General features: G+C 35.4%; 3 protein-coding genes and 1 long non-coding RNA gene across 10 annotated transcripts; all 4 read right to left on the bottom strand.

Annotated features, from left to right (window-relative positions):
• Positions 1–1591: 1591 nt before the first annotated feature.
• On the bottom strand, positions 1592–6593 carry LOC131541143 (uncharacterized). Of its 2 annotated transcripts, XM_058776709.1 has the most exons (9): positions 6572–6593; positions 6415–6441; positions 5992–6300; positions 5581–5633; positions 3104–3164; positions 2815–2964; positions 2080–2280; positions 1772–1961; positions 1592–1687 (listed from the first exon to the last, which is right to left on the bottom strand). In XM_058776709.1, the coding sequence occupies exons 1-8, from the start codon at positions 6588–6590 to the stop codon at positions 1825–1827; spliced, it is 957 nt and encodes a 318-aa protein (XP_058632692.1). In that variant the 5' UTR covers positions 6591–6593; the 3' UTR covers positions 1592–1687; positions 1772–1824. The 2 variants fall into 2 exon arrangements, with proteins under 2 accessions (XP_058632692.1, XP_058632693.1); XM_058776710.1 differs by lacking the exon at positions 6415–6441.
• A 741-nt stretch (positions 6594–7334) lies between these two features.
• LOC131540039 (uncharacterized) lies at positions 7335–7911 on the bottom strand. Its single transcript, XR_009271163.1, has 3 exons — positions 7816–7911; positions 7676–7709; positions 7335–7437 (listed from the first exon to the last, which is right to left on the bottom strand). It is a non-coding gene; the product is annotated as an uncharacterized LOC131540039 (long non-coding RNA).
• A 1148-nt stretch (positions 7912–9059) lies between these two features.
• LOC131540323 (uncharacterized) lies at positions 9060–13917 on the bottom strand. The gene is made up of 10 exons (XM_058774981.1): positions 13893–13917; positions 13452–13559; positions 13123–13318; positions 12989–13023; positions 12787–12817; positions 12635–12660; positions 12212–12520; positions 11803–11855; positions 9319–9378; positions 9060–9179 (listed from the first exon to the last, which is right to left on the bottom strand). Exons 1-10 carry the CDS (start codon positions 13915–13917, stop codon positions 9165–9167), a joined length of 858 nt encoding a protein of 285 aa, XP_058630964.1. The 3' UTR covers positions 9060–9164.
• On the bottom strand, positions 13611–26246 carry LOC131541036 (uncharacterized). Of its 6 annotated transcripts, none has more exons than XM_058776519.1 (24): positions 26060–26246; positions 25077–25103; positions 24656–24962; positions 24250–24301; positions 21766–21825; positions 21477–21626; positions 20744–20944; positions 20435–20625; positions 20255–20350; positions 20115–20148; positions 19674–19874; positions 19347–19540; positions 19209–19245; positions 19010–19036; positions 18853–18879; positions 18430–18738; positions 18020–18072; positions 15538–15598; positions 15249–15398; positions 14521–14720; positions 14213–14402; positions 14033–14128; positions 13893–13926; positions 13611–13653 (listed from the first exon to the last, which is right to left on the bottom strand). In XM_058776519.1, the coding sequence occupies exons 5-20, from the start codon at positions 21788–21790 to the stop codon at positions 14632–14634; spliced, it is 1845 nt and encodes a 614-aa protein (XP_058632502.1). In that variant the 5' UTR covers positions 21791–21825; positions 24250–24301; positions 24656–24962; positions 25077–25103; positions 26060–26246; the 3' UTR covers positions 13611–13653; positions 13893–13926; positions 14033–14128; positions 14213–14402; positions 14521–14631. The 6 variants fall into 6 exon arrangements, with proteins under 6 accessions (XP_058632502.1, XP_058632499.1, XP_058632503.1 ...); XM_058776516.1 differs by having other exon boundaries at positions 19674–19877; positions 26060–26245; XM_058776520.1 differs by having other exon boundaries at positions 19674–19877; positions 21477–21616; positions 26060–26244.
• Between the last annotated feature and the right edge of the window lie 905 nt (positions 26247–27151).

Genomic DNA, 27151 nt, shown 5'->3' with positions numbered 1-27151 from the left:
GTTTTATAATTTATTTCATTTATAAAAAAAAAAAAAAAACCCCCAGCCCTATAATTGAGTGTCGGTTGCCCAGTTATTTCACACATGAAATTGAACCCAATTAAGTTGCATTAAAGAGAATATAGAGGTGATTTCTATGCACTTAATAGCTAATAATCATTTGTTAAAAATCTTTGAATAAAAGTGAACAAAAAAGAACAAGTTAATTATATTTGTCTTGAGTGTAATACAGAATATGAAGAACTGCACTAAGCAATGGCAGACAGGCAGACAGGTGTGTATCGATCCTCATCATGTCATGGTCTTTCCAGGAACCAAGGTAACATCCAGCTTGAAAACGGTTTGTTGGTTAATTTGTCTGTTTCAAATAAGAAAGACTTTTATAATGTATTACTGAGCATTAGGACAGAAATGACAAGCATCCGTTTCAAGCAGAAAAATGGAAAAACAAATAAGCATTTCACATTAAAGCAGAAAAGGTTTAATTTACTTGACTGAAATACAATAATAGATATTTCATGACAAAAAGTGACTTTAACCTACTCTGACGTGGAAAGATGTTGACACCTGTTTTCCTCCCCTGTAGAGAATCATCACATGATGATACTGAGCAAACAGTGATGTTTTTCAAATGATACACTTTAAAGCAGTTTTCATATTTTAGAGCATCTTGTTACACACCTGCTGTAATAACCAGTTCACAACTTTGTCAACTGCATCTGAATTCTTCTGACACTTCAGTAATCCTGTATCCTCATAGAACAGACAGTCCACTGTGAGTATGTCTGTCCTGTTGACACATCTGCTGCTGTCTGGGAGTATTTTCTCTGGGTCAAACGTGTGATGAAGCACCACTAGAACAGTTAGCTGAGAACCTGTTTAAGGACATAGACAAATTTATTTAATATAATTTAATCTGAAATGCATATACACGTATCACTTTGAGGCAGAATACTCTGTGAATTAAAATCTTTATTTAAAATAGTGTGAAGATGATAATCAAACAACCTGTAGAGTAAACTAAATTGTTCAGTGCTGCTTCAATGTCAGTTCCAGCTCGAGAAACAATAGGACAGAAAACTAAAATAATGTCACTCTCGTCCGCTGTACGTCCTTCCTTCAGATTCTTAATTCGGTTTCTCAGAATGTCGAAAAACTCCTTGTGACAGTTTTTTATCTTTCCAGTCAAAATGGAGAACACTTTGACCTCTTCTGGAAAATGAATTAGGATTGAATAAGAACAACAGGGAAACGTAGAAATATGATCAGACCACAATGAATGCAAATATAGTAATACAGTTTTAAAAACGAATTTCATTTTCTAGGATGGTGTCCAGGAAGATGAGTTATTCCGTTCTACAATAACTCTTGACAAAAATGTAAAAAGAATGTAATATGTATGACTAGACAAGCAGTTATTGTGTGAGATCCCTCATAAGATACAAACTTACTTGTACTAGGTTCGTAGTTTCCCATTTTCTGCCTCTGTAAATTTTACAGAAACACAACTTATAAATTCAGTCACAGTATCTGGATAAACACTGTTTGGCATTTTAAAACAGCAACTTAAGCATAACAATATAAGATTTACCTTATTTGGTTCGGTTTGGTTTTTTCCTGGGTTTGTAAAGTCAGTTGTTGTTAAATCAGTAGAACGTGGACATATTTTGACACCTGTTTGCCTCCCCTGTAGAGAACGATTAGAACATGAGCTTATGAGTACAGTGACGTGTTTTTCAAATGAAATATTTTAGAGCATCTTGTTACACACCTGCTGTATCCAGTTCACAACTTTGTCAACTGCATCTGAATTCTTCTGACACGTCAGTAATCCTGGATCCTCATTGAACAGACAGTCCACTGTGAGTATGTCTGTCCTGTTGACACATCTGCTGCTGTCTGGGACGGTTTCTCTGGGTCAAATGTGTGATGAAGCACCACTAGAACAGCCAGCTTAGTTTCTGTTCAGGAAACAGACAAATTTGTCAAATGTCCTCACCATTAAAATATAATGTACTCCAGAATATTCTGAATAATAAAAATATTTATTACTGAAAAGTGACAGTAAGCTCAAACAACCTGTCTTGCCAGTGAATCTTTCAAGTGCTTTGTTAATGTCAGTTCCAGCTCGGGACACAACAGGACAGAAAACCAGAATAACGTCACTCTCGTCTACTGTTGGAACTTCTCTCAGATTCTCAATTCGGCTTTGTAGCATGTGAGTAAAATCCTTATAATGGCCATTTGTTTTTCCATTTCGAAAGATACATATTTTGACATCTGGAAAATTCAACAGTATGGTAAAATAAAAAAAAGAGACAAGAAAATCTTTTGTTTTGGATATGCTGTTTGTGTCCATTTTGACTTCACATACACAAATCCACATATTTCACCCAAATATTTACTGTATCTGCCTCTGACCTTATATTCTGATGTACATGACAGCATTACAGTTTCTGTTCTTTCTCTTTCACACGAAAATTACATTATTGATAATAATATATTTCAACTAGCTAACCTGCGTCTGTTAATGTGTCTTTTTATTATTCAACAACTGATCTTGAAACAGCAGTAGGTTTCTAGCAGATGTTAATACATTCTAGAAAGTCTGATACACTGCATCAAAAGTAATCACAGATATGTTTGTATCATTCTATTTGTTCTGCAGTCAGTGAGACCTTGATCATGGCTGATCTGCTCCATCAACTATCTTCATGAGAATAAGTATGTTCAAGTGCAGATTAACTTTGAATATACAAAAATGATTCATCCAAATGTATCCCGAAAAAACTATAAATTGTGACAAACACTTACCACTGTCCGGTAATTTCTGACTTGAAAATCCCGGTTGTTGATCAACCAGATGTGCTTCCTGTTCCTCCCATTTACAGGTACTGGTTTCCATCTCATTGACACCCTGAAGATCTTCCTTTGGTGCATCTGTTTTTTCTAGCCTGTTGAAAACTATATGAAATCAAGCATATGAAATTCTTAATAAATGTTTATATAATATACAAGATAACCACATTTATTTATTCTGTATTGAATAAATCAAGTTCTGTGTTCAAATTTCAATTACTTTAAGTATTCTAACAGAACTCACCTGCCAATAATGCAGAATTTGCCATTTTTATTCTCTCCTCATCAGTCCATATTTTGTCGATCTGTTGAGAAGAACATTGAGAACATTGAGAGAAGAATATTGTCTATCAACCTTTCATGAAATTCCTGAAATATCCTATAAAATAAATACTCAGGCAGTTCAGACGCAATGGACAATCAAGAGGGTTTCACAATTTGATTATAAATCTAAATAAATTTACTAAACTTTATAATTATGCTTAAAACCTGTTAACTGTGTCAGAACAAATATACATCATTGGCCCCTATTGTACCCAGCTTTTGTTTCCATTTACATAACATGATTCAACTCTTATACTGTATGTGTATATTGTGTATAGAGGAGCAAAAAAAAAATTCCACTGGTATCCATTTGGTTTGATGATCCATTTGAAAATAAAAGTGCTAAAATGAGTGGTACAATGGCTTTTCCCCTTAAGGGTACTGCCCATAAGACATTTTTGCAACTTATTTACCCATGTCCATTGTAGTATCTTAAGAATACATTACTCTACTAATATGGATCTTTTAGGGACAGACAAAGTATAAAGTTGCCCTTTTAAGGGTACTGCTGTCCTGGTGACAAGCTGTGACTGCAAATGTTTTGACAGTACAGAAAGTAGACGAAATTGGACAGCAACGATGTTCTACCTACAGATAATGATTTTCTTTTTATTAAAGAATGCAAATGATTTTTAAATGATAAATGGAAACTTAATGGTAACTTAAAGGAACGTTCACTCAAAAATGAAAATTCTGTCTTTAATTACTCACCCTCATGTCGTTCCAAACCCGTAAGACCTTCGTTCGTCTTCAGAACACAAATTACGATATTTTTGATTAAATCTGGGAGCTTTCTGACCCTCCATAGACAGCAATGCAACTGACACGTTCAAGGGCCAGAAACATAGTATAAGGGCATCGATAAAATAGTCCATGTGACATCAGTGGTTCAACTGTAATTTTATGATGCTACGAGAATACTTTTTATGTGCAAAGAAAACAAAATCAATGACTTTAATCAACAATTCTTCTCTTCTGTGTCAGTCTTTGTATGTTCAGGAGAGTGCCACGACGCATGCATGTGATGCTGCTGACGCAGGAGCCGGCGTTCTGATGTAGAACCCAGATGCACTGCACTTGTTTGGAAGCAGAGAAACGCACACGCATATGTTGTGGTGGTGCTGTCGTGAACACATGGCAGAGAATGACACAGAAGAGAAGAAATTGTTGAATAAAGTCGTTATTTTAGTTTTCTTTGCACACAAAAAGTATTCTCGTAACATCATAAAATTATGGTTGAAGCACTGATGTCACATGGACTATTTTATCGATGTCCTTACTATGTTTCTTGGTCTTGAACATGCTAACTACATTGCTGTCTATGGAGGGTCAGAAAGCTCTCGGATCAGGAGCGTAGCCAGAAAAGAGACTGGGTGTGCATCAGAAAAACTGGGTGTGCCACATTTACTGTCAGATTAATGTGCAAAAAAACACCAAGACTGTGTATTACTAACGTTACAGAACAGGCTGGGCTGATATAGCCTGTAAAAATATATAACATCTCTAATTACGTAGTCGGAATGAAAAGGTGCATTTCTTTATTAAAGTTCATGTGGAGATGGCGAGTGCAGCGTCGCATTCGGCAACTTTATCTTTTCAGCCGACACTGACTGAGAAGAAATCACTAGTTTATTAACAATAATTAAAATGTTTTCTTTACCCTTTCCCTTTCCCCAACATATTCATAATCATTAGCCTACTTTTGCCATTGCAAGTTTTATATGTGTGCTTGAGCGGAATAGGCTATCGCCTATATATTAAAGGACGGTTAGTAGCCTAGGTTATTATATTAATCAATTTACGTGTGACTAGTGAAATCTTTAGTCGGGGACAGGCCTACTTGGCACAAGGAACCAATCCATTTTAAAATAAAATGCTGACAATTGAAAAGTGCGCCTGCTAATCACGTCACGTTATATTGCAATGCACGAGTTATGAATGCGTAATAAGTCAAATGTTTTTATTTTATTTCATTTCTTATGGGTGCTATGACAGTGCTTTGGTCTTTCTTGGGGGTGCTGAAGCATCTGCTAGCCCCTCCTTAGCGCCGCCCATATTTATTACGATTAAAAAAAATAAGAATTCTGCATCTGTTTTTGTACCTGGCACACCGTGGCTACGCCCCTGTCTCGGATATCATCAAAAATATCTTAATTGTGTTCCAAAGGTAAACAAAGGTTTTATGTATTTGGAATGACATGAGGGTGAGTAATTAATGACAGAATTTTAATTTTTGGGTAAACTATCCCTTTAAAAGGTTACTTAAATCTTATTGGAGCTAAAAAGACCTACAAAATATATTTTCAGTTATTTACATTTGTTTCATAAATGTTAGAAGAAATTCACACTGTATTTAAAGTAAGCTGCTGATTAGTAAATGGTTTTATTTTCTATTACCTGTCTACACCATTTGGTTGTTTTTTGAGGCACTTCATCATTGGTCTTTAATGCTGTTAGGAAACATGTCGTATGAATCAGTGAAATCACAGTAAAACAATGTAAAAAACGGTTAACAGTAATATGTTAAACAGTTCAGAGTAATATGAAAAAAATGTCCAAAAGATTAACCAGTTAAAATGAGATTCAGAGAAAATACTGATAATCATGAAATCGTGGGAATGAAACTTGGCACTCTTTAATACACATATTTTTGTAAGGCTGGTGGGATTGGATAAAAAATAGATTAGATCAATACAAGAGGCCTGATTACACTCTGATCAAACACTTAACAATCCTCTGGATTTCTGTTCATTCTGACTAGAGGTTAGAGCTGGTGTAGAATGAAGCTACAGTATATGAAACACTCACATTTCCTTATTGATATCTCCGCTGTCCTGTTTCCTCTGGTGACCTGACACAGGTAATCACCAACATATGATTCTCTGACATTCTTCAGCTGTAAGGACACAATTCCTCTCTCCAGCTCCTCAATGCATAGCCTCATTATGCCTTTATAACTCTCCCCCTCTATCAACCGTGTGTTCTTATAGAAACACACACATTCTGTTTCCTTAAACCATCTGATCTCCATATCGACAGCACTGATTTCAGGAGATAGGTGACACCGAATGGTGGAATCTGATTGAGATTCTTCAGAGAAAACTATCTGAAAGTCATCTGTGTTGGAAAAAGAGAAAAATGTGGACTCACACAAATTATTATTATCTTTTATATAATATCAATGGCATTTTGAGAATGAAGGAAAATAACAATCATTTTAACAGCACTTACTGTTGATTTCAGTCTCCATTTTCTCTCCTAAACATGAACATAAGGCAGAAAATGACACTTCAGAATGATTCAGAATTAATATTATTATTATCTTTTATATAATATCAATGGCATTTTGAGAATGAAGGAAAATAACAATCATTTTAACAGCACTTACTGTTGATTTCAGTCTCCATTTTCTCTCTAAACATGAACATAAGGCACAAAATGACACCAAAGAACGATTCAGAATTAATATTATTATTTTCTTTTATATAATATCAATGGCATTTTGAGAATGAAGGAAAATAACAATCATTTACTTGACTGAAATACAATAATAGATATTTCATGACAAAAAGTGACTTTAACCTACTCTGACGTGGAAAGATGTTGACACCTGTTTTCCTCCCCTGTAGAGAATCATCACATGATGATACTGAGCAAACAGTGATGTTTTTCAAATGATACACTTTAAAGCAGTTTTCATATTTTAGAGCATCTTGTTACACACCTGCTGTAATAACCAGTTCACAACTTTGTCAACTGCATCTGAATTCTTCTGACACTTCAGTAATCCTGTATCCTCATAGAACAGACAGTCCACTGTGAGTATGTCTGTCCTGTTGACACATCTGCTGCTGTCTGGGAGTATTTTCTCTGGGTCAAACGTGTGATGAAGCACCACTAGAACAGTTAGCTGAGAACCTGTTTAAGGACATAGACAAATTTATTTAATATAATTTAATCTGAAATGCATATACACGTATCACTTTGAGGCAGAATACTCTGTGAATTAAAATCTTTATTTAAAATAGTGTGAAGATGATAATCAAACAACCTGTAGAGTAAACTAAATTGTTCAGTGCTGCTTCAATGTCAGTTCCAGCTCGAGAAACAATAGGACAGAAAACTAAAATAATGTCACTCTCGTCCGCTGTCGTCCTTCCTTCAGATTCTTAATTCGGTTTCTCAGAATGTCGAAAAACTCCTTGTGACAGTTTTTTATCTTTCCAGTCAAAATGGAGAACACTTTGACCTCTTCTGGAAAATGAATTAGGATTGAATAAGAACAACAGGGAAACGTAGAAATATGATCAGACCACAATGAATGCAAATATAGTAATACAGTTTTAAAAACGAATTTCATTTTCTAGGATGGTGTCCAGGAAGATGAGTTATTCCGTTCTACAATAACTCTTGACAAAAATGTAAAAAAATGTAATATGTATGACTAGACAAGCAGTTATTGTGTGAGATCCCTCATAAGATACAAACTTACTTGTACTAGGTTCGTAGTTTCCCATTTTCTGCCTCTGTAAATTTTACAGAAACACAACTTATAAATTCAGTCACAGTATCTGGATAAACACTGTTTGGCATTTTAAAACAGCAACTTAAGCATAACAATATAAGATTTACCTTATTTGGTTCGGTTTGGTTTTTTCCTGGGTTTGTAAAGTCAGTTGTTGTTAAATCAGTAGAACGTGGACATATTTTGTCACCTGTTTGCCTCCCTGTAGAGAACGATTAGAACATGAGCTTATGAGTACAGTGACGTGTTTTTCAAATGAAATATTTTAGAGCATCTTGTTACACACCTGCTGTATCCAGTTCACAACTTTGTCAACTGCATCTGAATTCTTCTGACACGTCAGTAATCCTGGATCCTCATTGAACAGACAGTCCACTGTGAGTATGTCTGTCCTGTTGACACATCTGCTGCTGTCTGGGACGGTTTTCTCTGGGTCAAATGTGTGATGAAGCACCACTAGAACAGCCAGCTTAGTTTCTGTTCAGGAAACAGACAAATTTGTCAAATGTCCTCACCATTAAAATATAATGTACTCCAGAATATTCTGAATAATAAAAATATTTATTACTGAAAAGTGACAGTAAGCTCAAACAACCTGTCTTGCCAGTGAATCTTTCAAGTGCTTTGTTAATGTCAGTTCCAGCTCGGGACACAACAGGACAGAAAACCAGAATAACGTCACTCGTCTACTGTTGGAACTTCTCTCAGATTCTCAATTCGGCTTTGTAGCATGTGAGTAAAATCCTTATCATGGGCATTTGTTTTGCAGTTCGAAAGATGCACATTTTGACATCTGGAAAATTCAACAGCATGGTAAAATAAAAAATAGACAAGAAAATCTTTTGTTTTGGATATGCTGTTTGTGTCCATTTTGACTTCACATACACAAATCCACATATTTCACCCAAATATTTACTGTATCTGCCTCTGACCTTATATTCTGATGTACATGACAGCATTACAGTTTCTGTTCTTTCTCTTTCACACGAAAATTACATTATTGATAATAATATATTTCAACTAGCTAACCTCGTCTGTTAATGTGTCTTTTATTATTCAACAACTGATCTTGAAACAGCAGTAGGTTTCTAGCAGATGTTAATACATTCTAGAAAGTCTGATACACTGCATCAAAAGTAATCACAGATATGTTTGTATCATTCTATTTGTTCTGCAGTCAGTGAGACCTTGATCATGGCTGATCTGCTCCATCAACTATCTTCATGAGAATAAGTATGTTCAAGTGCAGATTAACTTTGAATATACAAAAATGATTCATCCAAATGTATCCCGAAAAACTATAAATTGTGACAAACACTTACCACTGTCCGGTAATTTCTGACTTGAAAATCCGGTTGTTGATCAACCAGATGTGCTTCCTGTTCCTCCCATTTACAGGTACTGGTTTCCATCTCATTGACACCCTGAAGATCTTCCTTTGGTGCATCTGTTTTTTCTAGCCTGTTGAAAACTATATGAAATCAAGCATATGAAATTCTTAATAAATGTTTATATAATATACAAGATAACCACATTTATTTATTCTGTATTGAATAAATCAAGTTCTGTGTTCAAATTTCAATTACTTTAAGTATTCTAACAGAACTCACCTGCCAATAATGCAGAATTTGCCATTTTATTCTCTCCTCATCAGTCCATATTTTGTCGATCTGTTGAGAAGAACATTGAGAACATTGAGAGAAGAATATTGTCTATCAACCTTTCATGAAATTCCTGAAATATCCTATAAAATAAATACTCAGGCAGTTCAGACGCAATGGACAATCAAGAGGGTTTCACAATTTGATTATAAATCTAAATAAATTTACTAAACTTTATAATTATGCTTAAAACCTGTTAACTGTGTCAGAACAAATATACATCATTGGCCCCTATTGTACCCAGCTTTTGTTTCCATTTACATAACATGATTCAACTCTTATACTGTATGTGTATATTGTGTATAGAGGAGCAAAAAAAAAATTCCACTGGTATCCATTTGGTTTGATGATCCATTTGAAAATAAAAGTGCTAAAATGAGTGGTACAATGGCTTTTCCCCTTAAGGGTACTGCCCATAAGACATTTTTGCAACTTATTTACCCATGTCCATTGTAGTATCTTAAGAATACATTACTCTACTAATATGGATCTTTTAGGGACAGACAAAGTATAAAGTTGCCCTTTTAAGGGTACTGCTGTCCTGGTGACAAGCTGTGACTGCAAATGTTTTGACAGTACAGAAAGTAGACGAAATTGGACAGCAACGATGTTCTACCTACAGATAATGATTTTCTTTTTTATTAAAGAATGCAAATGATTTTTTTAAATGATAAATGGAAACTTAATGGTAACTTAAAGGGAACGTTCACTCAAAAATGAAAATTCTGTCTTTAATTACTCACCCTCATGTCGTTCCAAACCCGTAAGACCTTCGTTCGTCTTCAGAACACAAATTACGATATTTTTGATTAAATCTGGGAGCTTTCTGACCCTCCATAGACAGCAATGCAACTGACACGTTCAAGGGCCAGAAACATAGTATAAGGGCATCGATAAAATAGTCCATGTGACATCAGTGGTTCAACTGTAATTTTATGATGCTACGAGAATACTTTTTATGTGCAAAGAAAACAAAATCAATGACTTTAATCAACAATTCTTCTCTTCTGTGTCAGTCTTTGTATGTTCAGGAGAGTGCCACGACGCATGCATGTGATGCTGCTGACGCAGGAGCGGCGTTCTGATGTAGAACCCAGATGCACTGCACTTGTTTGGAAGCAGAGAAACGCACACGCATATGTTGTGGTGGTGCTGTCGTGAACACATGGCAGAGAATGACACAGAAGAGAAGAAATTGTTGAATAAAGTCGTTATTTTAGTTTTCTTTGCACACAAAAAGTATTCTCGTAACATCATAAAATTATGGTTGAAGCACTGATGTCACATGGACTATTTTATCGATGTCCTTACTATGTTTCTTGGTCTTGAACATGCTAACTACATTGCTGTCTATGGAGGGTCAGAAAGCTCTCGGATCAGGAGCGTAGCCAGAAAAGAGACTGGGTGTGCATCAGAAAAACTGGGTGTGCCACATTTACTGTCAGATTAATGTGCAAAAAAACACCAAGACTGTGTATTACTAACGTTACAGAACAGGCTGGGCTGATATAGCCTGTAAAAATATATAACATCTCTAATTACGTAGTCGGAATGAAAAGGTGCATTTCTTTATTAAAGTTCATGTGGAGATGGCGAGTGCAGCGTCGCATTCGGCAACTTTATCTTTTCAGCCGACACTGACTGAGAAGAAATCACTAGTTTATTAACAATAATTAAAATGTTTTCTTTACCCTTTCCCTTTCCCCCAACATATTCATAATCATTAGCCTACTTTTGCCATTGCAAGTTTTATATGTGTGCTTGAGCGCGGAATAGGCTATACGCCTATATATTAAAGGACGGTTAGTAGCCTAGGTTATTATATTAATCAATTTACGTGTGACTAGTGAAATCTTTAGTCGGGGACAGGCCTACTTGGCACAAGGAACCGATCCATTTTTAAAATAAAATGCTGACAATTCGAAAAGTGCGCCTGCTAATCACGTCACGTTATATTGCAATGCACGAGTTATGAATGCGTAATAAGTCAAATGTTTTTATTTTATTTCATTTCTTATGGGTGCTATGACAGTGCTTTGGTCTTTCTTGGGGGTGCTGAAGCATCTGCTAGCCCCTCCTTAGCGCCGCCCATATTTATTACGATTAAAAAAAATAAGAATTCTGCATCTGTTTTTGTACCCTGGCACACCGTGGCTCGCCCCTGTCTCGGATATCATCAAAAATATCTTAATTGTGTTCCAAAGGTAAACAAAGGTTTTATGTATTTGGAATGACATGAGGGTGAGTAATTAATGACAGAATTTTAATTTTTGGGTAAACTATCCCTTTAAAAGGTTACTTAAATCTTATTGGAGCTAAAAGACCTACAAAATATATTTTCAGTTATTTACATTTGTTTCATAAATGTTAGAAGAAATTCACACTGTATTTAAAGTAAGCTGCTGATTAGTAAATGGTTTTATTTTCTATTACCTGTCTACACCATTTGGTTGTTTTTTGAGGCACTTCATCATTGGTCTTTAATGCTGTTAGGAAACATGTCGTATGAATCAGTGAAATCACAGTAAAACAATGTAAAAACGGTTAACAGTAATATGTTAAACAGTTCAGAGTAATATGAAAAAATGTCCAAAAGATTAACCAGTTAAAATGAGATTCAGAGAAAATACTGATAATCATGAAATCGTGGGAATGAAACTTGGCACTCTTTAATACACATATTTTTGTAAGGCTGGTGGGATTGGATAAAAAATAGATTAGATCAATACAAGAGGCCTGATTACACTCTGATCAAACACTTAACAATCCTCTGGATTTCTGTTCATTCTGACTAGAGGTTAGAGCTGGTGTAGAATGAAGCTACAGTATATGAAACACTCACATTTCCTTATTGATATCTCCGCTGTCCTGTTTCCTCTGGTGACCTGACACAGGTAATCACCAACATATGATTCTCTGACATTCTTCAGCTGTAAGGACACAATTCCTCTCTCCAGCTCCTCAATGCATAGCCTCATTATGCCTTTATAACTCTCCCCCTCTATCAACCGTGTGTTCTTATAGAAACACACACATTCTGTTTCCTTAAACCATCTGATCTCCATATCGACAGCACTGATTTCAGGAGATAGGTGATACCGAATGGTGGAATCTGATTGAGATTCTTCAGAGAAAACTATCTGAAAGTCATCTGTGTTGGAAAAAGAGAAAAATGTGGACTCACACAAATTATTATTATCTTTTATATAATATCAATGGCATTTTGAGAATGAAGGAAAATAACAATCATTTTAACAGCACTTACTGTTGATTTCAGTCTCCATTTTCTCTCTAAACATGAACATAAGGCAGAAAATGACACTTCAGAATGATTCAGAATTAATATTATTATTATCTTTTATATAATATCAATGGCATTTTGAGAATGAAGGAAAATAACAATCATTTTAACAGCACTTACTGTTGATTTCAGTCTCCATTTTCTCTCCTAAACATGAACATAAGGCACAAAATGACACCAAAGAACGATTCAGAATTAATATTATTATTTTCTTTTATATAATATCAATGGCATTTTGAGAATGAAGGAAAATAACAATCATTTACTTGACTGAAATACAATAATAGATATTTCATGACAAAAGTGACTTTAACCTACTCTGACGTGGAAAGATGTTGACACCTGTTTTCCTCCTGTAGAGAATCATCACATGATGATACTGAGCAAACAGTGATGTTTTTCAAATGATACACTTTAAAGCAGTTTTCATATTTTAGAGCATCTTGTTACACACCTGCTGTAATAACCAGTTCACAACTTTGTCAACTGCATCTGAATTCTTCTGACACTTCAGTAATCCTGTATCCTCATAGAACAGACAGTCCACTGTGAGTATGTCTGTCCTGTTGACACATCTGCTGCTGTCTGGGAGTATTTTCTCTGGGTCAAACGTGTGATGAAGCACCACTAGAACAGTTAGCTGAGAACCTGTTTAAGGACATAGACAAATTTATTTAATATAATTTAATCTGAAATGCATATACACGTATCACTTTGAGGCAGAATACTCTGTGAATTAAAATCTTTATTTAAAATAGTGTGAAGATGATAATCAAACAACCTGTAGAGTAAACTAAATTGTTCAGTGCTGCTTCAATGTCAGTTCCAGCTCGAGAAACAATAGGACAGAAAACTAAAATAATGTCACTCTCGTCCGCTGTCGTCCTTCCTTCAGATTCTTAATTCGGTTTCTCAGAATGTCGAAAAACTCCTTGTGACAGTTTTTATCTTTCCAGTCAAAATGGAGAACACTTTGACCTCTTCTGGAAAATGAATTAGGATTGAATAAGAACAACAGGGAAACGTAGAAATATGATCAGACCACAATGAATGCAAATATAGTAATACAGTTTTAAAAACGAATTTCATTTTCTAGGATGGTGTCCAGGAAGATGAGTTATTCCGTTCTACAATAACTCTTGACAAAAATGTAAAAAGAATGTAATATGTATGACTAGACAAGCAGTTATTGTGTGAGATCCCTCATAAGATACAAACTTACTTGTACTAGGTTCGTAGTTTCCCATTTTCTGCCTCTGTAAATTTTACAGAAACACAACTTATAAATTCAGTCACAGTATCTGGATAAACACTGTTTGGCATTTTAAAACAGCAACTTAAGCATAACAATATAAGATTTACCTTATTTGGTTCGGTTTGGTTTTTTCCTGGGTTTGTAAAGTCAGTTGTTGTTAAATCAGTAGAACGTGGACATATTTTGTCACCTGTTTGCCTCCCCTGTAGAGAACGATTAGAACATGAGCTTATGAGTACAGTGACGTGTTTTTCAAATGAAATATTTTAGAGCATCTTGTTACACACCTGCTGTATCCAGTTCACAACTTTGTCAACTGCATCTGAATTCTTCTGACACGTCAGTAATCCTGGATCCTCATTGAACAGACAGTCCACTGTGAGTATGTCTGTCCTGTTGACACATCTGCTGCTGTCTGGGACGGTTTCTCTGGGTCAAACGTGTGATGAAGCACCACTAGAACAGCCAGCTTAGTTTCTGTTCAGGAAACAGACAAATTTGTCAAATGTCCTCACCATTAAAATATAATGTACTCCAGAATATTCTGAATAATAAAAATATTTATTACTGAAAAGTGACAGTAAGCTCAAACAACCTGTCTTGCCAGTGAATCTTTCAAGTGCTTTGTTAATGTCAGTTCCAGCTCGGGACACAACAGGACAGAAAACCAGAATAACGTCACTCTCGTCTACTGTTGGAACTTCTCTCAGATTCTCAATTCGGCTTTGTAGCATGTGAGTAAAATCCTTATCATGGGCATTTGTTTTGCAGTTCGAAAGATGCACATTTTGACATCTGGAAAATTCAACAGTATGGTAAAATAAAAAAGAGACAAGAAAATCTTTTGTTTTGGATATGCTGTTTGTGTCCATTTTGACTTCACATACACAAATCCACATATTTCACCCAAATATTTACTGTATCTGCCTCTGACCTTATATTCTGATGTACATGACAGCATTACAGTTTCTGTTCTTTCTCTTTCACACGAAAATTACATTATTGATAATAATATATTTCAACTAGCTAACCTCGTCTGTTAATGTGTCTTTTATTATTCAACAACTGATCTTGAAACAGCAGTAGGTTTCTAGCAGATGTTAATACATTCTAGAAAGTCTGATACACTGCATCAAAAGTAATCACAGATATGTTTGTATCATTCTATTTGTTCTGCAGTCAGTGAGACCTTGATCATGGCTGATCTGCTCCATCAACTATCTTCATGAGAATAAGTATGTTCAAGTGCAGATTAACTTTGAATATACAAAATGATTCATCCAAATGTATCCCGAAAAACTATAAATTGTGACAAACACTTACCACTGTCCGGTAATTTCTGACTTGAAAATCCCGGTTGTTGATCAACCAGATGTGCTTCCTGTTCCTCCCATTTACAGGTACTGGTTTCCATCTCATTGACACCCTGAAGATCTTCCTTTGGTGCATCTGTTTTTTCTAGCCTGTTGAAAACTATATGAAATCAAGCATATGAAATTCTTAATAAATGTTTATATAATATACAAGATAACCACATTTATTTATTCTGTATTGAATAAATCAAGTTCTGTGTTCAAATTTCAATTACTTTAAGTATTCTAACAGAACTCACCTGCCAATAATGCAGAATTTGCCATTTTTATTCTCTCCTCATCAGTCCATATTTTGTCGATCTGTTGAGAAGAACATTGAGAACATTGAGAGAAGAATATTGTCTATCAACCTTTCATGAAATTCCTGAAATATCCTATAAAATAAATACTCAGGCAGTTCAGACGCAATGGACAATCAAGAGGGTTTCACAATTTGATTATAAATCTAAATAAATTTACTAAACTTTATAATTATGCTTAAAACCTGTTAACTGTGTCAGAACAAATATACATCATTGGCCCCTATTGTACCCAGCTTTTGTTTCCATTTACATAACATGATTCAACTCTTATACTGTATGTGTATATTGTGTATAGAGGAGCAAAAAAAAAATTCCACTGGTATCCATTTGGTTTGATGATCCATTTGAAAATAAAAGTGCTAAAATGAGTGGTACAATGGCTTTTCCCCTTAAGGGTACTGCCCATAAGACATTTTTGCAACTTATTTACCCATGTCCATTGTAGTATCTTAAGAATACATTACTCTACTAATATGGATCTTTTAGGGACAGACAAAGTATAAAGTTGCCCTTTTAAGGGTACTGCTGTCCTGGTGACAAGCTGTGACTGCAAATGTTTTGACAGTACAGAAAGTAGACGAAATTGGACAGCAACGATGTTCTACCTACAAATAATGATTTTCTTTTTTATTAAAGAATGCAAATGATTTTTAAATGATAAATGGAAACTTAATGGTAACTTAAAGGAACGTTCACTCAAAAATGAAAATTCTGTCTTTAATTACTCACCCTCATGTCGTTCCAAACCCGTAAGACCTTCGTTCGTCTTCAGAACACAAATTACGATATTTTTGATTAAATCTGGGAGCTTTCTGACCCTCCATAGACAGCAATGCAACTGACACGTTCAAGGGCCAGAAACATAGTATAAGGGCATCGATAAAATAGTCCATGTGACATCAGTGGTTCAACTGTAATTTTATGATGCTACGAGAATACTTTTTATGTGCAAAGAAAACAAAATCAATGACTTTAATCAACAATTCTTCTCTTCTGTGTCAGTCTTTGTATGTTCAGGAGAGTGCCACGACGCATGCATGTGATGCTGCTGACGCAGGAGCCGGCGTTCTGATGTAGAACCCAGATGCACTGCACTTGTTTGAAGCAGAGAAACGCACACGCATATGTTGTGGTGGTGCTGTCGTGAACACATGGCAGAGAATGACACAGAAGAGAAGAAATTGTTGAATAAAGTCGTTATTTTAGTTTTCTTTGCACACAAAAAGTATTCTCGTAACATCATAAAATTATGGTTGAAGCACTGATGTCACATGGACTATTTTATCGATGTCCTTACTATGTTTCTTGGTCTTGAACATGCTAACTACATTGCTGTCTATGGAGGGTCAGAAAGCTCTCGGATCAGGAGCGTAGCCAGAAAAGAGACTGGGTGTGCATCAGAAAAACTGGGTGTGCCACATTTACTGTCAGATTAATGTGCAAAAAAACACCAAGACTGTGTATTACTAACGTTACAGAACAGGCTGGGCTGATATAGCCTGTAAAAATATATAACATCTCTAATTACGTAGTCGGAATGAAAAGGTGCATTTCTTTATTAAAGTTCATGTGGAGATGGCGAGTGCAGCGTCGCATTCGGCAACTTTATCTTTTCAGCCGACACTGACTGAGAAGAAATCACTAGTTTATTAACAATAATTAAAATGTTTTCTTTACCCTTTCCCTTTCCCCCAACATATTCATAATCATTAGCCTACTTTTGCCATTGCAAGTTTTATATGTGTGCTTGAGCGGAATAGGCTATCGCCTATATATTAAAGGGCGGTTAGTAGCCTAGGTTATTATATTAATCAATTTACGTGTGACTAGTGAAATCTTTAGTCGGGGACAGGCCTACTTGGCACAAGGAACCAATCCATTTTTAAAATAAAATGCTGACAATTCGAAAAGTGCGCCTGCTAATCACGTCACGTTATATTGCAATGCACGAGTTATGAATGCGTAATAAGTCAAATGTTTTTATTTTATTTCATTTCTTATGGGTGCTATGACAGTGCTTTGGTCTTTCTTGGGGGTGCTGAAGCATCTGCTAGCCCCTCCTTAGCGCCGCCCATATTTATTACGATTAAAAAAAATAAGAATTCTGCATCTGTTTTTGTACCCTGGCACACCCGTGGCTACGCCCCTGTCTCGGATATCATCAAAAATATCTTAATTGTGTTCCAAAGGTAAACAAAGGTTTTATGTATTTGGAATGACATGAGGGTGAGTAATTAATGACAGAATTTTAATTTTTGGGTAAACTATCCCTTTAAAAGGTTACTTAAATCTTATTGGAGCTAAAAAGACCTACAAAATATATTTTCAGTTATTTACATTTGTTTCATAAATGTTAGAAGAAATTCACACTGTATTTAAAGTAAGCTGCTGATTAGTAAATGGTTTTATTTTCTATTACCTGTCTACACCATTTGGTTGTTTTTTGAGGCACTTCATCATTGGTCTTTAATGCTGTTAGGAAACATGTCGTATGAATCAGTGAAATCACAGTAAAACAATGTAAAAAACGGTTAACAGTAATATGTTAAACAGTTCAGAGTAATATGAAAAAATGTCCAAAAGATTAACCAGTTAAAATGAGATTCAGAGAAAATACTGATAATCATGAAATCGTGGGAATGAAACTTGGCACTCTTTAATACACATATTTTTGTAAGGCTGGTGGGATTGGATAAAAAATAGATTAGATCAATACAAGAGGCCTGATTACACTCTGATCAAACACTTAACAATCCTCTGGATTTCTGTTCATTCTGACTAGAGGTTAGAGCTGGTGTAGAATGAAGCTACAGTATATGAAACACTCACATTTCCTTATTGATATCTCCGCTGTCCTGTTTCCTCTGGTGACCTGACACAGGTAATCACCAACATATGATTCTCTGACATTCTTCAGCTGTAAGGACACAATTCCTCTCTCCAGCTCCTCAATGCATAGCCTCATTATGCCTTTATAACTCTCCCCCTCTATCAACCGTGTGTTCTTATAGAAACACACACATTCTGTTTCCTTAAACCATCTGATCTCCATATCGACAGCACTGATTTCAGGAGATAGGTGACACCGAATGGTGGAATCTGATTGAGATTCTTCAGAGAAAACTATCTGAAAGTCATCTGTGTTGGAAAAAGAGAAAAATGTGGACTCACACAAATTATTATTATCTTTTATATAATATCAATGGCATTTTGAGAATGAAGGAAAATAACAATCATTTTAACAGCACTTACTGTTGATTTCAGTCTCCATTTTCTCTCCTAAACATGAACATAAGGCAGAAAATGACACTTCAGAATGATTCAGAATTAATATTATTATTATCTTTTATATAATATCAATGGCATTTTGAGAATGAAGGAAAATAACAATCATTTTAACAGCACTTACTGTTGATTTCAGTCTCCATTTTCTCTCCTAAACATGAACATAAGGCACAAAATGACACCAAAGAACGATTCAGAATTAATATTATTATTTTCTTTTATATAATATCAATGGCATTTTGAGAATGAAGGAAAATAACAATCATTTACTTGACTGAAATACAATAATAGATATTTCATGACAAAAAGTGACTTTAACCTACTCTGACGTGGAAAGATGTTGACACCTGTTTTCCTCCCCTGTAGAGAATCATCACATGATGATACTGAGCAAACAGTGATGTTTTTCAAATGATACACTTTAAAGCAGTTTTCATATTTTAGAGCATCTTGTTACACACCTGCTGTAATAACCAGTTCACAACTTTGTCAACTGCATCTGAATTCTTCTGACACTTCAGTAATCCTGTATCCTCATAGAACAGACAGTCCACTGTGAGTATGTCTGTCCTGTTGACACATCTGCTGCTGTCTGGGAGTATTTTCTCTGGGTCAAACGTGTGATGAAGCACCACTAGAACAGTTAGCTGAGAACCTGTTTAAGGACATAGACAAATTTATTTAATATAATTTAATCTGAAATGCATATACACGTATCACTTTGAGGCAGAATACTCTGTGAATTAAAATCTTTATTTAAAATAGTGTGAAGATGATAATCAAACAACCTGTAGAGTAAACTAAATTGTTCAGTGCTGCTTCAATGTCAGTTCCAGCTCGAGAAACAATAGGACAGAAAACTAAAATAATGTCACTCTCGTCCGCTGTACGTCCTTCCTTCAGATTCTTAATTCGGTTTCTCAGAATGTCGAAAAACTCCTTGTGACAGTTTTTTATCTTTCCAGTCAAAATGGAGAACACTTTGACCTCTTCTGGAAAATGAATTAGGATTGAATAAGAACAACAGGGAAACGTAGAAATATGATCAGACCACAATGAATGCAAATATAGTAATACAGTTTTAAAAACGAATTTCATTTTCTAGGATGGTGTCCAGGAAGATGAGTTATTCCGTTCTACAATAACTCTTGACAAAAATGTAAAAAAATGTAATATGTATGACTAGACAAGCAGTTATTGTGTGAGATCCTCATAAGATACAAACTTACTTGTACTAGGTTCGTAGTTTCCCATTTTCTGCCTCTGTAAATTTTACAGAAACACAACTTATAAATTCAGTCACAGTATCTGGATAAACACTGTTTGGCATTTTAAAACAGCAACTTAAGCATAACAATATAAGATTTACCTTATTTGGTTCGGTTTGGTTTTTTCCTGGGTTTGTAAAGTCAGTTGTTGTTAAATCAGTAGAACGTGGACATATTTTGTCACCTGTTTGCCTCCCCTGTAGAGAACGATTAGAACATGAGCTTATGAGTACAGTGACGTGTTTTTCAAATGAAATATTTTAGAGCATCTTGTTACACACCTGCTGTATCCAGTTCACAACTTTGTCAACTGCATCTGAATTCTTCTGACACGTCAGTAATCCTGGATCCTCATTGAACAGACAGTCCACTGTGAGTATGTCTGTCCTGTTGACACATCTGCTGCTGTCTGGGACGGTTTTCTCTGGGTCAAATGTGTGATGAAGCACCACTAGAACAGCCAGCTTAGTTTCTGTTCAGGAAACAGACAAATTTGTCAAATGTCCTCACCATTAAAATATAATGTACTCCAGAATATTCTGAATAATAAAAATATTTATTACTGAAAAGTGACAGTAAGCTCAAACAACCTGTCTTGCCAGTGAATCTTTCAAGTGCTTTGTTAATGTCAGTTCCAGCTCGGGACACAACAGGACAGAAAACCAGAATAACGTCACTCTCGTCTACTGTTGGAACTTCTCTCAGATTCTCAATTCGGCTTTGTAGCATGTGAGTAAAATCCTTATCATGGGCATTTGTTTTTGCAGTTCGAAAGATGCACATTTTGACATCTGGAAAATTCAACAGCATGGTAAAATAAAAAAAATAGACAAGAAAATCTTTTGTTTTGGATATGCTGTTTGTGTCCATTTTGACTTCACATACACAAATCCACATATTTCACCCAAATATTTACTGTATCTGCCTCTGACCTTATATTCTGATGTACATGACAGCATTACAGTTTCTGTTCTTTCTCTTTCACACGAAAATTACATTATTGATAATAATATATTTCAACTAGCTAACCTGCGTCTGTTAATGTGTCTTTTTATTATTCAACAACTGATCTTGAAACAGCAGTAGGTTTCTAGCAGATGTTAATACATTCTAGAAAGTCTGATACACTGCATCAAAAGTAATCACAGATATGTTTGTATCATTCTATTTGTTCTGCAGTCAGTGAGACCTTGATCATGGCTGATCTGCTCCATCAACTATCTTCATGAGAATAAGTATGTTCAAGTGCAGATTAACTTTGAATATACAAAATGATTCATCCAAATGTATCCCGAAAAACTATAAATTGTGACAAACACTTACCACTGTCCGGTAATTTCTGACTTGAAAATCCCGGTTGTTGATCAACCAGATGTGCTTCCTGTTCCTCCCATTTACAGGTACTGGTTTCCATCTCATTGACACCCTGAAGATCTTCCTTTGGTGCATCTGTTTTTTCTAGCCTGTTGAAAACTATATGAAATCAAGCATATGAAATTCTTAATAAATGTTTATATAATATACAAGATAACCACATTTATTTATTCTGTATTGAATAAATCAAGTTCTGTGTTCAAATTTCAATTACTTTAAGTATTCTAACAGAACTCACCTGCCAATAATGCAGAATTTGCCATTTTATTCTCTCCTCATCAGTCCATATTTTGTCGATCTGTTGAGAAGAACATTGAGAACATTGAGAGAAGAATATTGTCTATCAACCTTTCATGAAATTCCTGAAATATCCTATAAAATAAATACTCAGGCAGTTCAGACGCAATGGACAATCAAGAGGGTTTCACAATTTGATTATAAATCTAAATAAATTTACTAAACTTTATAATTATGCTTAAAACCTGTTAACTGTGTCAGAACAAATATACATCATTGGCCCCTATTGTACCCAGCTTTTGTTTCCATTTACATAACATGATTCAACTCTTATACTGTATGTGTATATTGTGTATAGAGGAGCAAAAAAAAAATTCCACTGGTATCCATTTGGTTTGATGATCCATTTGAAAATAAAAGTGCTAAAATGAGTGGTACAATGGCTTTTCCCCTTAAGGGTACTGCCCATAAGACATTTTTGCAACTTATTTACCCATGTCCATTGTAGTATCTTAAGAATACATTACTCTACTAATATGGATCTTTTAGGGACAGACAAAGTATAAAGTTGCCCTTTTAAGGGTACTGCTGTCCTGGTGACAAGCTGTGACTGCAAATGTTTTGACAGTACAGAAAGTAGACGAAATTGGACAGCAACGATGTTCTACCTACAGATAATGATTTTCTTTTTTATTAAAGAATGCAAATGATTTTTTTAAATGATAAATGGAAACTTAATGGTAACTTAAAGGGAACGTTCACTCAAAATGAAAATTCTGTCTTTAATTACTCACCCTCATGTCGTTCCAAACCCGTAAGACCTTTGTTCGTCTTCAGAACACAAATTACGATATTTTTGATTAAATCTGGGAGCTTTCTGACCCTCCATAGACAGCAATGCAACTGACACGTTCAAGGGCCAGAAACATAGTATAAGGGCATCGATAAAATAGTCCATGTGACATCAGTGGTTCAACTGTAATTTTATGATGCTACGAGAATACTTTTTATGTGCAAAGAAAACAAAATCAATGACTTTAATCAACAATTCTTCTCTTCTGTGTCAGTCTTTGTATGTTCAGGAGAGTGCCACGACGCATGCATGTGATGCTGCTGACGCAGGAGCCGGCGTTCTGATGTAGAACCCAGATGCACTGCACTTGTTTGGAAGCAGAGAAACGCACACGCATATGTTGTGGTGGTGCTGTCGTGAACACATGGCAGAGAATGACACAGAAGAGAAGAAATTGTTGAATAAAGTCGTTATTTTAGTTTTCTTTGCACACAAAAAGTATTCTCGTAACATCATAAAATTATGGTTGAAGCACTGATGTCACATGGACTATTTTATCGATGTCCTTACTATGTTTCTTGGTCTTGAACATGCTAACTACATTGCTGTCTATGGAGGGTCAGAAAGCTCTCGGATCAGGAGCGTAGCCAGAAAAGAGACTGGGTGTGCATCAGAAAAACTGGGTGTGCCACATTTACTGTCAGATTAATGTGCAAAAAAACACCAAGACTGTGTATTACTAACGTTACAGAACAGGCTGGGCTGATATAGCCTGTAAAAATATATAACATCTCTAATTACGTAGTCGGAATGAAAAGGTGCATTTCTTTATTAAAGTTCATGTGGAGATGGCGAGTGCAGCGTCGCATTCGGCAACTTTATCTTTTCAGCCGACACTGACTGAGAAGAAATCACTAGTTTATTAACAATAATTAAAATGTTTTCTTTACCCTTTCCCTTTCCCCCAACATATTCATAATCATTAGCCTACTTTTGCCATTGCAAGTTTTATATGTGTGCTTGAGCGCGGAATAGGCTATACGCCTATATATTAAAGGACGGTTAGTAGCCTAGGTTATTATATTAATCAATTTACGTGTGACTAGTGAAATCTTTAGTCGGGGACAGGCCTACTTGGCACAAGGAACCGATCCATTTTTAAAATAAAATGCTGACAATTCGAAAAGTGCGCCTGCTAATCACGTCACGTTATATTGCAATGCACGAGTTATGAATGCGTAATAAGTCAAATGTTTTTATTTTATTTCATTTCTTATGGGTGCTATGACAGTGCTTTGGTCTTTCTTGGGGGTGCTGAAGCATCTGCTAGCCCCTCCTTAGCGCCGCCCATATTTATTACGATTAAAAAAAATAAGAATTCTGCATCTGTTTTTGTACCCTGGCACACCGTGGCTCGCCCCTGTCTCGGATATCATCAAAAATATCTTAATTGTGTTCCAAAGGTAAACAAAGGTTTTATGTATTTGGAATGACATGAGGGTGAGTAATTAATGACAGAATTTTAATTTTTGGGTAAACTATCCCTTTAAAAGGTTACTTAAATCTTATTGGAGCTAAAAGACCTACAAAATATATTTTCAGTTATTTACATTTGTTTCATAAATGTTAGAAGAAATTCACACTGTATTTAAAGTAAGCTGCTGATTAGTAAATGGTTTTATTTTCTATTACCTGTCTACACCATTTGGTTGTTTTTGAGGCACTTCATCATTGGTCTTTAATGCTGTTAGGAAACATGTCGTATGAATCAGTGAAATCACAGTAAAACAATGTAAAAACGGTTAACAGTAATATGTTAAACAGTTCAGAGTAATATGAAAAAATGTCCAAAAGATTAACCAGTTAAAATGAGATTCAGAGAAAATACTGATAATCATGAAATCGTGGAATGAAACTTGGCACTCTTTAATACACATATTTTTGTAAGGCTGGTGGGATTGGATAAAAATAGATTAGATCAATACAAGAGGCCTGATTACACTCTGATCAAACACTTAACAATCCTCTGGATTTCTGTTCATTCTGACTAGAGGTTAGAGCTGGTGTAGAATGAAGCTACAGTATATGAAACACTCACATTTCCTTATTGATATCTCCGCTGTCCTGTTTCCTCTGGTGACCTGACACAGGTAATCACCAACATATGATTCTCTGACATTCTTCAGCTGTAAGGACACAATTCCTCTCCAGCTCCTCAATGCATAGCCTCATTATGCCTTTATAACTCTCCCCCTCTATCAACCGTGTGTTCTTATAGAAACACACACATTCTGTTTCCTTAAACCATCTGATCTCCATATCGACAGCACTGATTTCAGGAGATAGGTGACACCGAATGGTGGAATCTGATTGAGATTCTTCAGAGAAAACTATCTGAAAGTCATCTGTGTTGGAAAAAGAGAAAAATGTGGACTCACACAAATTATTATTATCTTTTATATAATATCAATGGCATTTTGAGAATGAAGGAAAATAACAATCATTTTAACAGCACTTACTGTTGATTTCAGTCTCCATTCTCAATCCTAAACAGGAACATAAGGCACAAAATGACACCACAGAATGATGCTAGACTGTCAGTGTCACTTCACTATTCACTATTGTTCCATCACTAATTTAAATTAGTTTAATTTAATTTAAATTGACTAAATGTAAATATAAATTGCACTTACATACGTATAAATGCTCCTCTAGTTATTGCAATGGTTATTTTAAACAGCTGAAGTTGCACGTCAACGGTAAAGTTTAAACCCTTGCTAAACGTTGCAGTAAAGTAGAGAGGCTACTGCAGTATGCAGCTTAATTCGACATTCAGCGGGATGCGGTACTTTGTTGTCATACACCGATCGGTCTGCGCAGGGCCGCTTCAAGTCGAACACACCCATTGTTCCCGAAAATCACGTGACCAAGCGAAGCCTTCACTTTTCTCTTCAATCGCTTGCACTTTCCGCTTTAATGTTGGAACCATATTGACGGTTGTGGCTAGAGGGGTTAGCCTACAGCAAAAACCGAAAAATTGAAGTTGAAAGATTGTGTTTTATTAATGTCTACACTTACCCCAACCCTAAACCTACTCCTTACAATAATGAAAAAATAATATTGTTGTACAGTGTGAGAAAAATTACGCTATATTGATGTGCGCATGCCCAGTAGTTTTTGCTGTATGCCTTCTAGCCTTAACCCATATTGACGCCCGGGTCAAATAATTAAGTCCGAACTAGTAGGCTAATTCTGACAGGTTTTGTGAATCGGTGGAATATATAGCCTATATAGATTGTTGATAGACAGGGTTATCACACAAATCATAGAAAGCTTTCCATTAACGCTTATTTTTGCGTTGAATCACATGCAGTCTCGTCTTTATAAAGAAAAAAAAAGGCAAAGCAATGAAAATTAGTAGGCCTAAATGTTACCTTATAGACTTCGGTTAACTTATATTTTGTTTTTAGTTAGTGTGTATGTTGTCATGGGCTTTACTTACCTTTTTTCTTAAAATCTGCTGCCTGCTGTTCTCTGAAACAGAACTAAACAACCCGCCACTGGTCAGATCAACACGGGACAAATCCTTTCACTTTCTCTGAGTCCCAAGTGATTTCTTAAAGCAGCGCTGTCAGGTGTTTTCCACTGAATCTCGCCCAGTCAGCATGAAATGATTACCATGATCAATACCTCCGTATTATTTTCTTTAGCCATTATGTAAGCTATGAGTGAAAAAAACAAAAACAAAAACAAAACTGAAAGCGTTTCTGCCAGAAAAGATATGTAAAGGGGTCAATATCACCATAGAGTGCCTTTCAACCCTCACAATACTCAAAAATTTTGGTTTTCATTTCCCATTCGCTTTATGTCATATCATAACACAGTAGCCTATCATAAACAGTATCATAAACACTCAAGTACTATAGAACCATATTAGCTGAGATCCCACACATTTTTTAAAGATAATTGGGCCATTATTCAAAGCATAAACCATAAGATATGTCCACCCTGTCATGGACATATACAGGTGCTGGTCATATAATTAGAATATCATCAAAAAGTTGATTTATTTCACTAATTCCATTCAAAAAGTGAAACTTGTATATTATATTCATTCATTACACACAGACTGATATATTTCAAATGTTTATTTCTTTTAATTTTGATGATTATAACTGACAACTAAGGAAAATCCCAAATTCAGTATCTCAGAAAATTAGAATCTTACTTAAGACCAATACAAAGAAAGGATTTTTAGAAATCTTGGCCAACTGAAAAGTATGAACATGAAAATTATGAGCATGTACAGCACTCAATACTTAGTTGGGGCTCCTTTTGCCTGAATTACTGCAGCAATGCGGTGTGACATGGAGTCGATCAGTCTGTGGCACTGCTCAGGTGTTATGAGAGCCCACACTGTTAAAAATTGTCCTGTTAAAAAACAGTAAAGAACTGGCAGCTTGGTTGCCAGCAAGGAACTGTAAAATTAACAGTATCTTACTGTTGGGTAAAATTACAGTTGGTTACTGTTTATTAAAAAACAGTAAAGAACTGGCAGCTTGGTTGCCAGCAAGGAACTGTAAAATTAACAGTA

This window comes from Onychostoma macrolepis, chromosome 05 (assembly GCF_012432095.1).
Source record: "Onychostoma macrolepis isolate SWU-2019 chromosome 05, ASM1243209v1, whole genome shotgun sequence".
NCBI lineage: Eukaryota > Metazoa > Chordata > Actinopteri > Cypriniformes > Cyprinidae > Onychostoma > Onychostoma macrolepis.
The sequence above is the reverse complement of the archived record's forward strand: the minus strand, read 5'-3'. Positions and strand labels throughout refer to the sequence as shown.